The 14,235-nt window shown below is 37.5% G+C and overlaps 1 protein-coding gene across 1 annotated transcript in view; it reads left to right on the forward strand.

Moving 5' to 3' along the window:
- The window catches only part of LOC127623023 (capping protein, Arp2/3 and myosin-I linker protein 2-like), a 93,999-nt gene that overhangs the window by 44,311 nt on the left and 35,453 nt on the right, over positions 1–14,235 (forward strand). The window contains 8 exon segments of the mRNA XM_052097238.1: positions 798–896; positions 1,076–1,204; positions 3,126–3,239; positions 3,517–3,689; positions 5,916–6,003; positions 6,153–6,245; positions 7,331–7,397; positions 10,056–10,453. Of these exon segments, the coding sequence (XP_051953198.1) occupies positions 798–896; positions 1,076–1,204; positions 3,126–3,239; positions 3,517–3,689; positions 5,916–6,003; positions 6,153–6,245; positions 7,331–7,397; positions 10,056–10,453 (1,161 nt within the window).

Genomic DNA, 14,235 nt, shown 5'->3' on the forward strand with positions numbered 1-14,235 from the left:
AGGCAAACGAGGAGAGCGGGTCTAAATGCAAGCTTATTTTATTATAAACAGATAAACAAATAAACACAAAGAAAAAACCCACAATGGGGAAATAAACACAAGACAGAGGAAACGGGCAGGAAACACATACCAGGCTAACAACACTCAACGAACGACAAGGGGTGAACAAAAAGCAGGGCTTAAATACACAGTGAGTGATGACTGAATGAGATACAGGTGAAAACAATGAACAAAATGGCAGTGAAGATGGCAGGTGGATTCTGGGAAGTGTAGTTCTAAACAATGACAAGTGAACACGAAGGCTAACCAAAAGACAAAAGTGAAAACTAAGGAATGCAAAGGTGGCAGACAAAGGGCAACAGTGAAACAAGACAAGGAATTCCTAACAATGACAGACTGTTTTTCTTTATAAGTTTTGCAATTACCTGTAACCAACTGGTCTCAAAGTATTTTTTTGTGGATGTATGAAGTCAGTTCCCCTCAAGTTCACACAGGTGTCCAATCAAGAGTGAACACAGATGTAAATGACGTTCACAGTGGACATGTTCCACAGTCCACTAATGTTTAACCACCAGAAAGTGTCCAAATATTTAATAATTTGAAAACTTATAACCTACTTTTTGTGAAATGTCTTGCATAAAGTGTGTTTGTGACAAATTTATTTAGTATAAATGTAATTGTCTAAATGTTTTGTAAGATAATGCTAATGCATTCATACATTTCAAGTGTTGCTTAGGTGTCCTAATGCCTTTTGGGGACACTGTATACAACATCTAACTTTATATGTGTGTATGTAGATTCAGGCTTGTTTACTAAGGAACAATCAAAGATGGTGCGATGCAGGTGAGGACATGTGTCATGTGCAGCATGGACTTAAGGCAACACTCTCTGAAAAGGTTTGACTCACTGTTAATATGCACCGCTATGATTATTACTGCCTATTACCACCGTGAGATTCTACTGTTACATGTACATGATATACTCATGGTTCAGATCATAAAATATATAAGAATATAAGAGTGTATGGTCTGCATCTGACCCTGCCTCTCCTGTCTCTCTCTTCCTCTGTGCTCAGTTAGTGCAGGATCTCTGCAGAAGACTACAGTACAGTGTGCACTCTCTAACCTGTTATAATACACAAGAGGTGAAGTTGGACATCCTGCTTGCAGAGGAAGCACTCCAGCATGCAAAGACAGCTATTAGTGTATGAACTTAATCATACAGTTGTGGCCAAAAATATGGGCACCCTTGGTAAATATGAGCAAAAAGGCTGTGAAAATATGTCTTTATTGTTTATCCTTTCATTCAAAATATTTACAAAAATATATCCTCTAATGGATATCAATCAATTGCCAACACAACACAAGTTTTATTACAAAACAAATATTTTTGTCAAATATATGTGTAGTACAACTATTGGCACTCTTTTATTCAATACTTTGTGCAACCTCCCTTTACCAAGATAACAGCTCTGAGTCTTCAACTATAATGCCTAATGAGGTTGGAGAACACATGAGCAAGGGATCTGAGACCATTCCTCAATACAGAATCTGTACAGATCCTTCAAAATCTGAGGTCTATGAATCGAATCCTTTATTTTGGTCACACATTATACACACAGTTTTTTTGCATATATACAGTGAAATTTATTTGTTTTCACATATCCCAGCTAAGCTGGGGTCAGAGTGCAGGGTCAGCCATGATACGGCGCCCCTGGAGCAGATAGGGTTAAGGGCCTTGCTCAAGGGCCCAACAGTGGCATCTTGTTGGTGCTGGGGCTTGAACCCCCAACCTTCTGGTCAGTAACCCTGAGCCTCAACCGCTGAGCCACCACTGCCACCAAATATGTTGGTGGACTCTCCTCTTCAGTCCACCCCACAGGTTTTCAATGAGGTTCTGTTCAGGGGACTGGATTGGCCATGGCAGAACCCAGATTTTGTGGTCAGGGAACCAATTTTCGTGTTGATTTTGATGTTTGTTTTGGATCATTGTCCTGCTGGAAGATCCAATCACAGCTCATTTGAAGCTTTCTGGCAGAGGCAGCCAGGTTTAGATTTTTTTATCTGTTGGTATTTTATAGAGTCCGTGATGCCATGTATCCGAACGAGATGTCCAGGACCTCTGGCTGAAAAACAGCCCCACAATGTTAAAAATCTACCACCATGTTTAACTGTGGGCACTGGGTACTTCATCTGCACCAAACCAGTCTCTGGTGTTTGCTGCCAAAAATCTCTATTTTTGTTTTATCTGACCATAGAACCCAGTCACATTTGAAGATCCAGTAGTGTCTGGCAAACTTAAGATGCTTGAGTTTGTTGTTGGATGAGAGCAGAGGCTTTTTTTCTTGAAACCCTCCCAAACAACTTGTGATGATGTAGGTGACTTCTGTAGTTTTGGAGACTTTCTGACCCCAAGACCCAAATAATTTCTGTAATTCTCCAGCTGTGATCCTTGGAGAATATTTGGCCACATGAAACATCCTCCTCACCGTGCATGGAGACAGTATAGACATATGTGATTTCCAGGCTGATTCGTAACATCTCCAGTTAAGTGGATCTTGTTCATTATTGCCCTGATGGTGGAAATGGGCATTTTCAATGATTTTCTTATAGCCACTTCCCATTCGTGAAGCTCAACAACCTTTTGCCACACATCAGAACTATATTCTTTAGTCTTACCCATTGTGACTGATGATTAAGGGAATTTGGCCTGTGTGTTACCTCATATTTATACCCTTGTGAAACAGGAAGCCAATTTCATGTTTGTAGTCACCCAGGTGTACTACATTTTTTTTATATTAATGGGAATATACTTCAGATATATTTTACTCATAAGAATTTCTAGGGGTGCCAATAATTGTGACAAATATGTTTTGGAGAAAAAACTTGTATTTAATAATGAGATACCCCACACCCCTTTTTTACAGCCTTCTTTGCTCATATTTACCAAGGGTGCCAATATTTTTGCCCACAACTGTAAAACATGATCCATCTGAATCAGAAAATATCCAAAACCTTTACATTTTTGCTATACAGTCTTTTTGTTTAACATTTCCTTGGCAATATAATATTGTTCTATACTAAGTGAATAATCTACTGATCTTAGACACTGTCCTTGCTCCTCAGTCTTTTGCAGGGCTCCATGAGTTGGGGAGGGCGCCCTCTAGTGGTTACATGTTAAAATACATTCTCAACGACACTGCTAAAGCCATCAGGAGATCGATCACTGGGGAGATCCAGGTAAAGTTGAATCATGTTTTATGGGAGTGTCTATGTATACAGCACACTCGCTTTTGATGTCCAAAATAACTGTTTACTTTGCTGATGTAGTATTTGCTATGTAATAAGAATTAACAATTGAAAATCTTGTTGGAGGCCATACTTGTAGGGTAATATTTATGAATTAAGTAGGCTTTTATTAGTTCCATGTGTTACCAGATGAGCTATAGGAATTGTACAAGAAAATTAAATGGTATTAGATGGTATTAGAAATATTTTTTTTGTGTGTGCTGTACAGGAACTGGCTACGGCAATGCTGCAGTCTGCCCAGTAATCCTGCTCCAGAGTTGTCCAGAGGTCAAGTCTCAGCGAACAGCTGGCAGATAGCGTGGCCAAGAAAACCCGTCAGGTGGCACACTTTATTCAGAAGACCATGCAAGAGGCAGAGAACAGCATCAGCAACAAACTCAGGTGGGACACTCATGTACATGACTATTGTATTTGGGTCATTTCTGACCTGGGAGAGGTGGATAATAATCTCTAAATATGACATAGATTTTAGTACGGGAACCAAACTTTGTGACTTTGTCAAGACAATTAAAATACACGTAACAAAATATTTTCAGATTGATTTTAATAGTTTTTAAAGTGATATAACAATTTAAAACAAATTATTGCTTTGTTTGTGGTTGTGGGTCGGTTTTGATCCAGGCAACAACTATGGCTTTTCACATGATATTGTGATTTTTTTTAAAAAAATGTACATGTATGAATTAGATTTTACTTTGAGATACTTTACATACGTTTAGCCACTTTCCCATATCCTCACACACACTTTTTTTTACATTTCATTGTGACTGCATCCAGTTTACAAACATGCATGCACACATACACACAGTGTGAAATACAGACACGTACATACCTGAGGTCTGTATCATAAAGCAAGCTGAACAAATTCGGGGTTACAAGATTGGTTTCGGGAAAACCCGAACCATGACACTGCTAATCAACTTTCTCTGTCAACTCAGATCAATCCTGATTTTAAGATTAGTACACACACGTGTACATGATCACATGAATGAGTGATGTTTGTAGGGAATAGCCAATCGCGTGAAGCATGTAAAGAGAGAAAGAGAGCCATTCCCTTCTTGAGAGAGTCAGTGGGATTTATCTCTCTTCTGGAGGCTGATCATTATAAAAATATAAAAGATTTAAACACATTTAATCAGAACAACAAGAGAATGTTATAAAAATAAAAAAAACGAAACTGCATTTACACTACACAAGACATCACCATGAAATCATGAAGAATTAAAACACATGATTTACAGAGCACAAGGGGATCATTTTACAAGAATGAAGAAATGAAAGACATTTTCACAGCAAGAAGAAACACTGCAGCTGGTGTGAGAGCTCAAGAGGACTGCTGGAAAGAAATTCTCAATGTGATAAAAACATAAAGCTGAAGTATTAATGCATTGATGAATTCATCTTGGTCCACAACAAGAATACGCAGGCTTATTGATTTTAAAAGTGTACAAACTGTATTTAAAATATAAAGCTTTTTATATTTATTTAAATTGAAAGCTAAATATCATTTAATGCTATTACTAAATCATATAGGCTACTATAGAATAGTTAAAAGGTGAGCACTCAGAATACACTATGCAATAATAAGATGTATTTGTTCTTTTTAAAGTGGTGTTTTGTGTACTGCTCATATTGAATTTCACATGAAATACTGAATAGTCTATAGGAGGTCCGTTTCTATAGCAATCTTATAGCGTAATTAAGCTTTTTAGTATTTTGTACTGTTGGAAGGTTTTATATTAGGCCTAATCTATCTTACTAGCTGACTTTTTTAGATAGTTTAATTTTCTGTAATGTTAATATTTGATATTTTCGTGGATATTTTATAGCTAGAGTAGGTAAATTGAAAACAATTATAGTATATTTAAATAAATTACAAGACAACATCTACTGAAAATCTATATTGAAATAATTTATCATGAATAGTTGATTTTGTGGATTCTAAGATTTTTTTCTTTTCTGTATTGTGCGGTCTAAGAGACACGAGGGATTGACTTCTTTGTGTCAGAGATGTCACTTTCTTCACAGTTGATTGGTTCAGTATCTGTTAGCGTATCTGCAAGTGACCTGTTAGAACTAAACCTGTCAAAAGTGACCCGCTAATGCAAAGGATGGGTGCAGATTATGAACGCAATAGGAGGGAAAAACATCAAAGATAAAGTGCATAATGTCTGTGCCACTTGGGTCATAAAAAGAGAATTGCAAAATGTTTGATTTTTTTTTTTTTTTAAACATGTTTAAACTCTCCCCTCATCTGCCATTGAGTCCAACCCCAAAGTCACACCATAGATTGAGCCATTGTTGCTGTGTTGAACTGGTTGGGTATAATCAAACAAATGTTTTGATAGCGCCACAATGCTACACTTTTTGGGAAAAACAACCTACAGATGGCCTATTTATTATAGATGTCTGCATAATAAGCTGGGATAGGAGAAATTATTTTAAATATTTCAAATGTGAAATTTCTGTTTTAATTTCTTGAAACTTAAAAAACAAATTCACAGAATAGAGTATTGTGCTTGTCCTATGATGTGCTAAATAACTCATTCCTTAATCCTGAATAATAATTTTCATTACTTTGTGCTTATCTTTCTCTCTTTTTCTCAGTGAACTGAAACTGTCCATCAGTTTGTCTCTGGTGGAAAGTATATTTGATGAAGTTCTCCAGGACTTGTCAGTGGCTCAGGAAAAACTGGTGAGTGTTTTCATTCTTGAATGTTTGTATTAAGCAGATGAGAATAGTATGTGTGTGTGTGTGTGTGTGAGAGAGAGAGAGAGAGAGAGAGAGAGAGAGAGAGAGAGAGAGAGAGAGAGATATGTAACATGTATCTCCTCTGCTCTCAGGACAAGCACATGAGGGAGTTCTCCCAGTCTACCAATCTCAAGGCTAAAGCACCTCACCTCAGAGTGATGGGGCATGAATTCCCCACAGATGATGTGTGGCCAGAGCACGTCTGCTCTACTCTTACATTCTGCTACACTTACTCACCTCTCCTTCCCTTGTATCTTATTTTACACATAAGAATAAATTAGTACATTTTATGTTGAAGCATTTACGCACGTGCTAGAGTGGCTTATTGCTTTTGTAAAATGGAGGCAAATAATGTATTGCATTAGCCTAACTGTAGGCTGTTCAGCATAGCTTGGTGTATTAATATGCAGAGATGAGACCAATAGTGAAAATTCGGTAACACTTTACAATGAGGTTCCATTCGTTAACATTAGTTAACAGCATTAGTTAACATGAACTAACAATGATCAATACTTTTACAGCATTTTTTTTAATCTTAGTTAATGTTAATTAAAACCTATATTAGTAAAAAAATAAATAAATCAAAAGTTGTATTAGTTTAACATAGGTTATTGCAATATAAACTAACATGAACTAAGAATAAACTAACATGAACTAAGAATTGTATTTTTATTAACGAACATTAACTAATATGAATAAATGCTGTGAAAATATATATTGTTCATTGTTAGTTAATGATACCTAATGCATTAACTAATGTTAACGAATGGAACCTTGTTGTTCCAATTGTAAATTGTTGCAGAATATTCTTATTTTTTTTTATTTTGTTTTTAAAACTAAATGTTTCATTACAAATTAGATTATATGTATAGCAATCTGAGTGATACATTTAACTGAAAAATGTACATTAATTTCAGAATTGTATTGTATTAGCTTTGTCTCTGTTTGTTTTAATGAGAGCATGCACTCATGCTGGACTCCATAGGTTTGTGCAAAACTTGATGATCTGTGTTGACCCAGAATGATTTGAGAAAGTACAAAAGAACATCTTGTTTAAATCTAAAAGTTTGTTTAAATCCTGGTTTGAATGGGGGAAAAAAATCGAGATTTTCAATTTGGGCTCAATTAGTTTCCTACCAGAGCAACTTACAAGATGTTTACTTTAATCAAATCAGTCCTTCATGTCCTGTTTAAGTGCGATGTTTCAGGTTAGTTATATGTACAGCTGTATATTAAGATGATTGTTTTTTCTCTCTGCCTATGTCCTCAGTACATCCCCGTCATCTGGAGAAGCAGCTTCCACTCGCGTAGCATCCGTCCCGCCCCCTCCGTCAAAAGTAGGTCCCCTGTGCCTTGATGGCGAGGAGAGCTGCTTGTTGAAAAAGTTTCACTTCTTGCCCTCTCTCAAATGCTGTCCCTCTGCTTTTGCCCTCCTGATTCAAATTTCATTGGATGCAGCTTGCACACTGGTGACATCATAGATGGGCATTACTGGCAAAATTATTGGTTGTAACAAACCTTCGCATCACAGCTGCTGAGGTCAGAGGTCATGTTCAGATCTGTTTAATTATGCAACCATCAATGATATCAGAACAGCAGGGGTCAAAGCGTTGTTGATGCTCTTATCTTAGCTAAAACCAAGATGATATTTAAAGAGTAAACTAAATGTAAATGGTTGGATAGACCTTTTTCAGCCATATAGCTCAAATCCTTTACTTCAGCATGCTTGGCATTGGCCAAATCAGATTTACTGGTAGCTCAAAGTGTGTCTGTATATGTATGTCATGAATATGCTCCTTTTCCACACTATGAAAGCACAAAGTGTCCAGTTTATATAGTGTCCAGAATCTTGCCCTCTGCAAGCCTGTAGCTCACATAGTTCACATAGCTCACAAAATTGTACTTACACATGCGTATATTCACTCTTGCCATGTTGCACCAGGTCAATTAAACCAACTGCCATTAGTTCTGTTTCAGATTTTCACTGAATATTGACTTAAATTCCAGGCGCAAGAGTCATATGGATTATTTTATAGTGTTACTATGGTGCTTTTTCTCATTTTTGGAGCTTGACAGTGCCCCATCCTATTCTCTTTCAAGGTATGGGTGAAAGCTGCATCAACATTTAATATTTCTCCTTTTTTGTTCCACAGAAGAAAGTAATGTGGGTTTGGAACAACATTAGTGAGTAAGTGATGACAGAATAAAACATTTTGGGTGAACTAGTCTGACTTCCAAAAAATGTATTTTCTTTAATTACAGAATCTGACCTCTTGTGCTGATGTGTGAGATTGTGTGTGTGTTTGTGATGCAGTAGTGCTACAGTGGGACACTAAGAGCTTGCTTTTTTCTTTGAAATATTGTCTGTGAGAGTGGGATCCCCCCTCATGGGATTTCCCCTCCCAGTCTAATTGGTCATCTCTCTGTGTCCTGCCAGTCAGAGAAAGAGAGGGGGTTGTTGGATTTAGGAGGTCACACCCTGTCTCTAGACTATATATAATGAGCTGTGTAACACACTACTGGCAGCAGCTAACTGGAGCATAGCCCCACTGAGCCCCACAGACAGAGGGAGGGGGCCGCCCGCATACAACCATGACACAGCCCCTCCCCAGATCCTCCACCTTCCTCTTCCTCGCCTCGGCTCTTTTGTGTATACATGAACTGTCATCTCAGATCTATCACTCTTTTTTTCTTCTTCCGTCCTTTTCATTGTTACTTTGATGTCCAGAGTCATATTTCACCTCAAAACCAAAAGAAAAACAAAATTAATATTTTTTGCATTAAATAAGAAGCCTATTATGATGACCATTGTGACTTTATTTTTATGTCAACTAAGAACATTTCCCCCCAATTCAATGATAATTGAATAATTGAATGTATTATTTAAATTGTAGTCTTTATACACCATGGTAGCATTTGTGGTGCTGCCTTAAATTTATGCTTATTTAAATAAAAACATTGTATATGTAAAATATAAGTCAGTAAAATAAAATACAGAAATAAAACCATAATGAGATTCACTTTTTAGAAAAATGGAAATCACAAGAAAGAAAGAAAGACAGACAGAGACTTGGCGTTAATGAGGGAACATTTAAGGGGGAAATGTATTTAATTGTCATAAAAATAATGTCAAAGAAATTGTTTGCTCTGATATTATTTACTCAGAAAAGGTTAGTTACTGTTTTCATCCCTCTAAAATCATGTTAACACACATTGTTTATGTCTTGTGGCTATACTTTTGAAGCAGTGAGTATTTTAATGTTTACAGATTGGTCCCATTTACTTCCATTGTAAGTGCCTCACTGGAATCCCAATTTTTTTTTTTAAGTAAATAAGGGACTAATTGAAACGTTTTTTTTTTTTTGTGGTAATCAATATTATGCCACAAATGCTGTCGATTGAGCATAACTTGTATTAAACCTGGAATATTCCTTTAACTGTCGTGAAAATAATGTCAGCGCAAAAACACTGTAATACAGAAATGATGATAAATCGAGAATCACCATTGAGCTTTCTGGAAAAAAGCTAAACATCTGGAGACTTTAGAAATCTGGGAAATTTAAGGGGGAAATGTGCTTAATTGTCATGAACATAATGTCATAATGCAATTTTAAATGTTCTTTAAAGTCTAAATAATATTTTTTTATTTTGGGGTGAAATGTGACCTGAACTGATTTCCATGAGGTCCATTGCTGGTCTGTGACTGTCATGTGGATTTCCTGAATGCCCACTGTCCAGTTACCCTTGTCTCTGGTTTAATCTTCATTTTCCTGTTCTTTTTTCCACTTCTAATCATTCAATCATTCTCTCTTATCCTCTGCCTTATATCTGAATACCCATCACTCTCTTCCTCTTTCTCCATCCTCTTTCTCTGACTATCCCTGTCCATTTAATCTCAATAGAGATACACATATTATACAGGATTCAATGGCACCCCTCCCTCACTGTCTCTCTCTGTTGTCCCTTATTTCCTTCCTCTCACTCTCTCTCTGCAGGTTTGTTAGATGTGGAAGGCGAACAGCAGGCGCGTGCGGCTACACATCCCCAGCAGGAGGTAGAGGAGCGAGGAGGGGGAGGGCCTCAGGTCTCCAGGGTAGGAACGGATGAGAGGAGGCGGGCCCTTTCATTGTCGTTGGAGACGGGGCTGTCAGTCATGTCGGCAGGGCAGCTGAAGCCAGGAAGCCCCTCCTACCAAGGGAGAGAGGCGGATGCTGTTGCTGTTGCTATTCCCGTTGCTGCTGCCGCTCTTAGCAACAGAGAGCACTGGCGCTTGGAGCCCGCACCTCCTCAGCCCCCTATGGACCTGCCCATCGAAGGCCACACACTGAGGCACTACACCCGCTCCAGGCCCCGACCCAACCGCCAGAACAGGCAGCCGCCCAGCAAGCAGCAGGTAAGACGGGGCTATGGGTGTACGGGAGGTTCTGCAACCCAGAAGAAAGAAGCACTTGAGAGGGGTGGAATGAATGTGAGAGAAGCTGGCTGAGAGAGGGAGATAATGGAGGCAGAGTGTGGGATGCTGGTGATGGAGAGAGTGGGAGAGAATGCTAGGGGGAGGAGAAACCGAGGCTGCTTTCTGATGGCAGTGCTCAGGTTGGTTCATCCACCGCAACACAGGCTGTGTCAGAGGCTTGCAGCACCTCAAGACTCACTCTCGCTCTACCTGTCCGTCTCCTTCACTTCATCCTCTAATTTGTATCCTTTATCTCAGTTAAAATGTTCCAAGATGTGGCAAAAGACACATGGAGCAAGGGTGATGCTGTGGTGGGCTGTGAATTTTTGGGTGTGTATCCTCCATTGCCATTTTCGAAGGCAGTGTGTGTGTATGTGTTTGTGACTCTCAGCTGGGCAGTCTGTGTGTGTGTATGCTTTCAGAATGGGGCACAGTCTCTGTCCAGTGGTTATGGACGGCTGTGCTTGGTGTGACTGCTGTAGCATCTTAATTATTAATGTTTCTAGATAAAGGAGGGTTTCTCTCTCTCTCTGTCATTTTTTCTTTCCACCTTCTGTCATTAGGAATGGAGGATCCTTCTGTTTGTGGCATTCCACAGTGTAGTGCCATGTGTGGGATAGAAATCATTTAATCACCATCTGTGTGTGTGTGAGGTCTGTACGTTTACATTCATTCTTGTCAGTAACTGGTATGTTGTACAGATCACCTAGTGTAGCATGACATCTTTGATTGTTTAACAGGAGAAACTGATTGATGTGTGTGTGTTATGTATGAGACGTTTGGCTCTGTGTGACAATGAGATGTGATGTTTAGGTTAGTATTTGACAGTCTGTATAATTCTGCCACTGATGCTGCAATGGCTGTGTGCAGTTGCACTGGCACACACGCATCTCCTGCAATTCTATTGAGCCTGTCCTCTCTTTCGTATGGATTCACACTCTTATGAAATATTACATACTCACTGCAGTGTCTTCATTATGTGTGTGAGACAGAAAGAATGATAGAGAGATAATAAAGGTGGAGTAATACTTGAACATCTTGGTATCCTCTAAATGGCCACTTGGTAAATAGTTGCCATAGCGATGGATTTTATGGTGTTCTGAATTGTGACTGCTCACACACATGCCTGTACACTATTGTGTGTCTAATGTGTTCTTATGGCATGTGGCCTGTTAAATTGTTGCCTCCATTGTGTGTTTGTCTATCAGTTAATCATGCTGATAAGAATGGCATTGTGACCTCATAATTGGATTTTGTGTTCCATTGTGATTGTGGCAATTCTGTGTGATTGTCAGGTATGTATTCATAGATATGTTGATAGATACACTTTTGAACAATATTTTAATTTATTGCCACAGAACTGTAAGTATCTCTATTTGGCCAAATTGACCTATTTGTGTGTAGTTCTGTTACAAAAAATTATTGTGGCAGTACCATGATCAAAAGTGGTACATTTTGATTACTGTATTCATTTACCATGGTATTTACATGGTTCTCCATCATGATAGTTTCCAAAACATGGTATATTATTAGGGATGGGAATCTTAAGGATTTTAATGATTCTGGTCTGATTCGGATTCCTCTTACCAGTTACGATTCCTTAATGGTTTCATTAACAGTTCTTACTTTTCAGGAGGAAATATTTGGATTAGTAAATGTTTTATTGCATGTACTGACCAGGAGTCTGTTGCCAAATTATGAGATCCATTTCAGATGTTAACAGATCAGATTTTATAAATCAGAGATCCATTTCTTGCTAAAGACATGTTTACATAGACTTTTTAGAGGAATCAATGCAATCCAATAATTGGCACTACTGTAACTATATATTTAATACAAATTCTAAGCATTCAAAATATGTGCTAAAAACATGTTTCATTTATATATACACATACACACACACACACTGGTGGCCAAATGTTTGGAAACATTTACAGAATCTGATCTTAATGGAAAATAGTTGTACTTTTATTCACCAAAGTGACATTCAACTGATAACAATGTATAGTTAGGACATTAATAATGTCACCATTAATTAACTTTTTAAACTTCAAAGAGTTCTCATCAAAAAATCCTCCACGTGCAGCAATGACAGCTTTGCAGATCCTTGGCATTCTAGCTGTCAGTTTGTCCAGATACTCAGGTGACATTTCACCCCACGCGTCCTGTAGCACTTACCATAGATGCGGCTGTCTTGTCGGGCACTTCTCATGAACCTTACAATCTAGCTGGTCTCACACAAGCTCAATGGGGTTAAGATCCATAACACTCTTTTCCAATTATCTGTTGGAAATACAGATACAATTTCGGACGAGTAAGTCATTTAGTTTTCAATAGTTTACATGCTATTTTATATAAACATGTACATATTTTACTAGTGGGACTGTTTCTAGACAGGATTCAAAGTATTGACGTTTGAAATATGTCCCAATAAGCAAGTTTTAGTTACATTTAAATGCTGTTTCGGCTAAAGCAGGTATTTAAATGGTATGCTGTATAATATATATATGATATGTAATATGATATAAAAATAATATGAATGTTTAGATTATATTTTATCTAGTGTTTATAATGCCTCATTATCATCAACAAAGCTTGTGCTTGCAAATATGTGTTAGGGTTAAATTAGTAAAATGCACTTTAAATATGCCCATATTAGAAAATCAGCATATTATAATGATTTCTGAAGGATCATGTGACACTGAAGACTGCTGAAAATTCAGCTTTGATCACAAATTGCATTTTACAATATATTTAAATAGAAAACTGTTCTTTTAAATTGTAAAAAGTGTTCAGAATATCAATGTTGTTTCTGTATTTTGGATCAAATAAATCCAGTCTTGGTGAGCAGAAGAGACTTCTTTTAAATGGTAGTGTAGGTCTAACATTAAGTGAAGTCTTTATGTAAAGAAAATATATAGTCAGATTACTTCTTTTAACTTAAAACTTGATTTTGATCATTAAGTCTCCTCACATTCATTCTCTATTCCTCATTGATAGGCCCAGGGGAGGGGTCTTTGTATCCTCAGGTGTGAAACACATCAATATTCAAGATAGTTCACGCCTCCTCGAATATTACCCATCAACACTAAAAGTGTCTTACAAAAGTTAAATTACTATATTGTTTTATATGAATGAGTGATCAGTATGGTTTTCACATCATTTTGTAGCAAAAACTCTAGGCTACAAGATCCAGTTCTCAAAAGTCTTGTGGACAAATGTTGAGTATGTGTTATATGACCTTATTTCATATAACACATACTATTTTTCAAAAACCATGCATAAACGTTAGTTTCTCAAAAATACAAACCTGTACATACATGTTGCTCACATGTTATTGTAGCCCAGTTTGTGCTGAATACAGTGTAATCAGACTTTAGCCATTAATATGTTTTTAAGCAACTGAAAAAAGCACAAATGTCAAGGCATGTCAAAATTCTCCAGGGCCCAAAATACCCTCAGACCCCAGAGGGTTAAAGCCAGTTGTCCTTTGACTTTGAAGACTGTAGTGTACACATTTGTGTGAAATCTTTGTCTGTTTTTTGGCAATTTCAAGCATTGTATAGCCTTCATTCCTCAAAACAATGATTGACTGATTAGTTTCTAGAGAAAGCTGTTTCTTTTTTGCCATTTTTGACCTAATATTGACCTGAAGACATGCCAGTCTATTGCATACTGTGGCAACTCAAATACAAACACAAAGACAATGTTAAGCTTCATTT

The sequence above is a fragment of the Xyrauchen texanus genome, chromosome 29, assembly GCF_025860055.1.
Source record: "Xyrauchen texanus isolate HMW12.3.18 chromosome 29, RBS_HiC_50CHRs, whole genome shotgun sequence".
NCBI lineage: Eukaryota > Metazoa > Chordata > Actinopteri > Cypriniformes > Catostomidae > Xyrauchen > Xyrauchen texanus.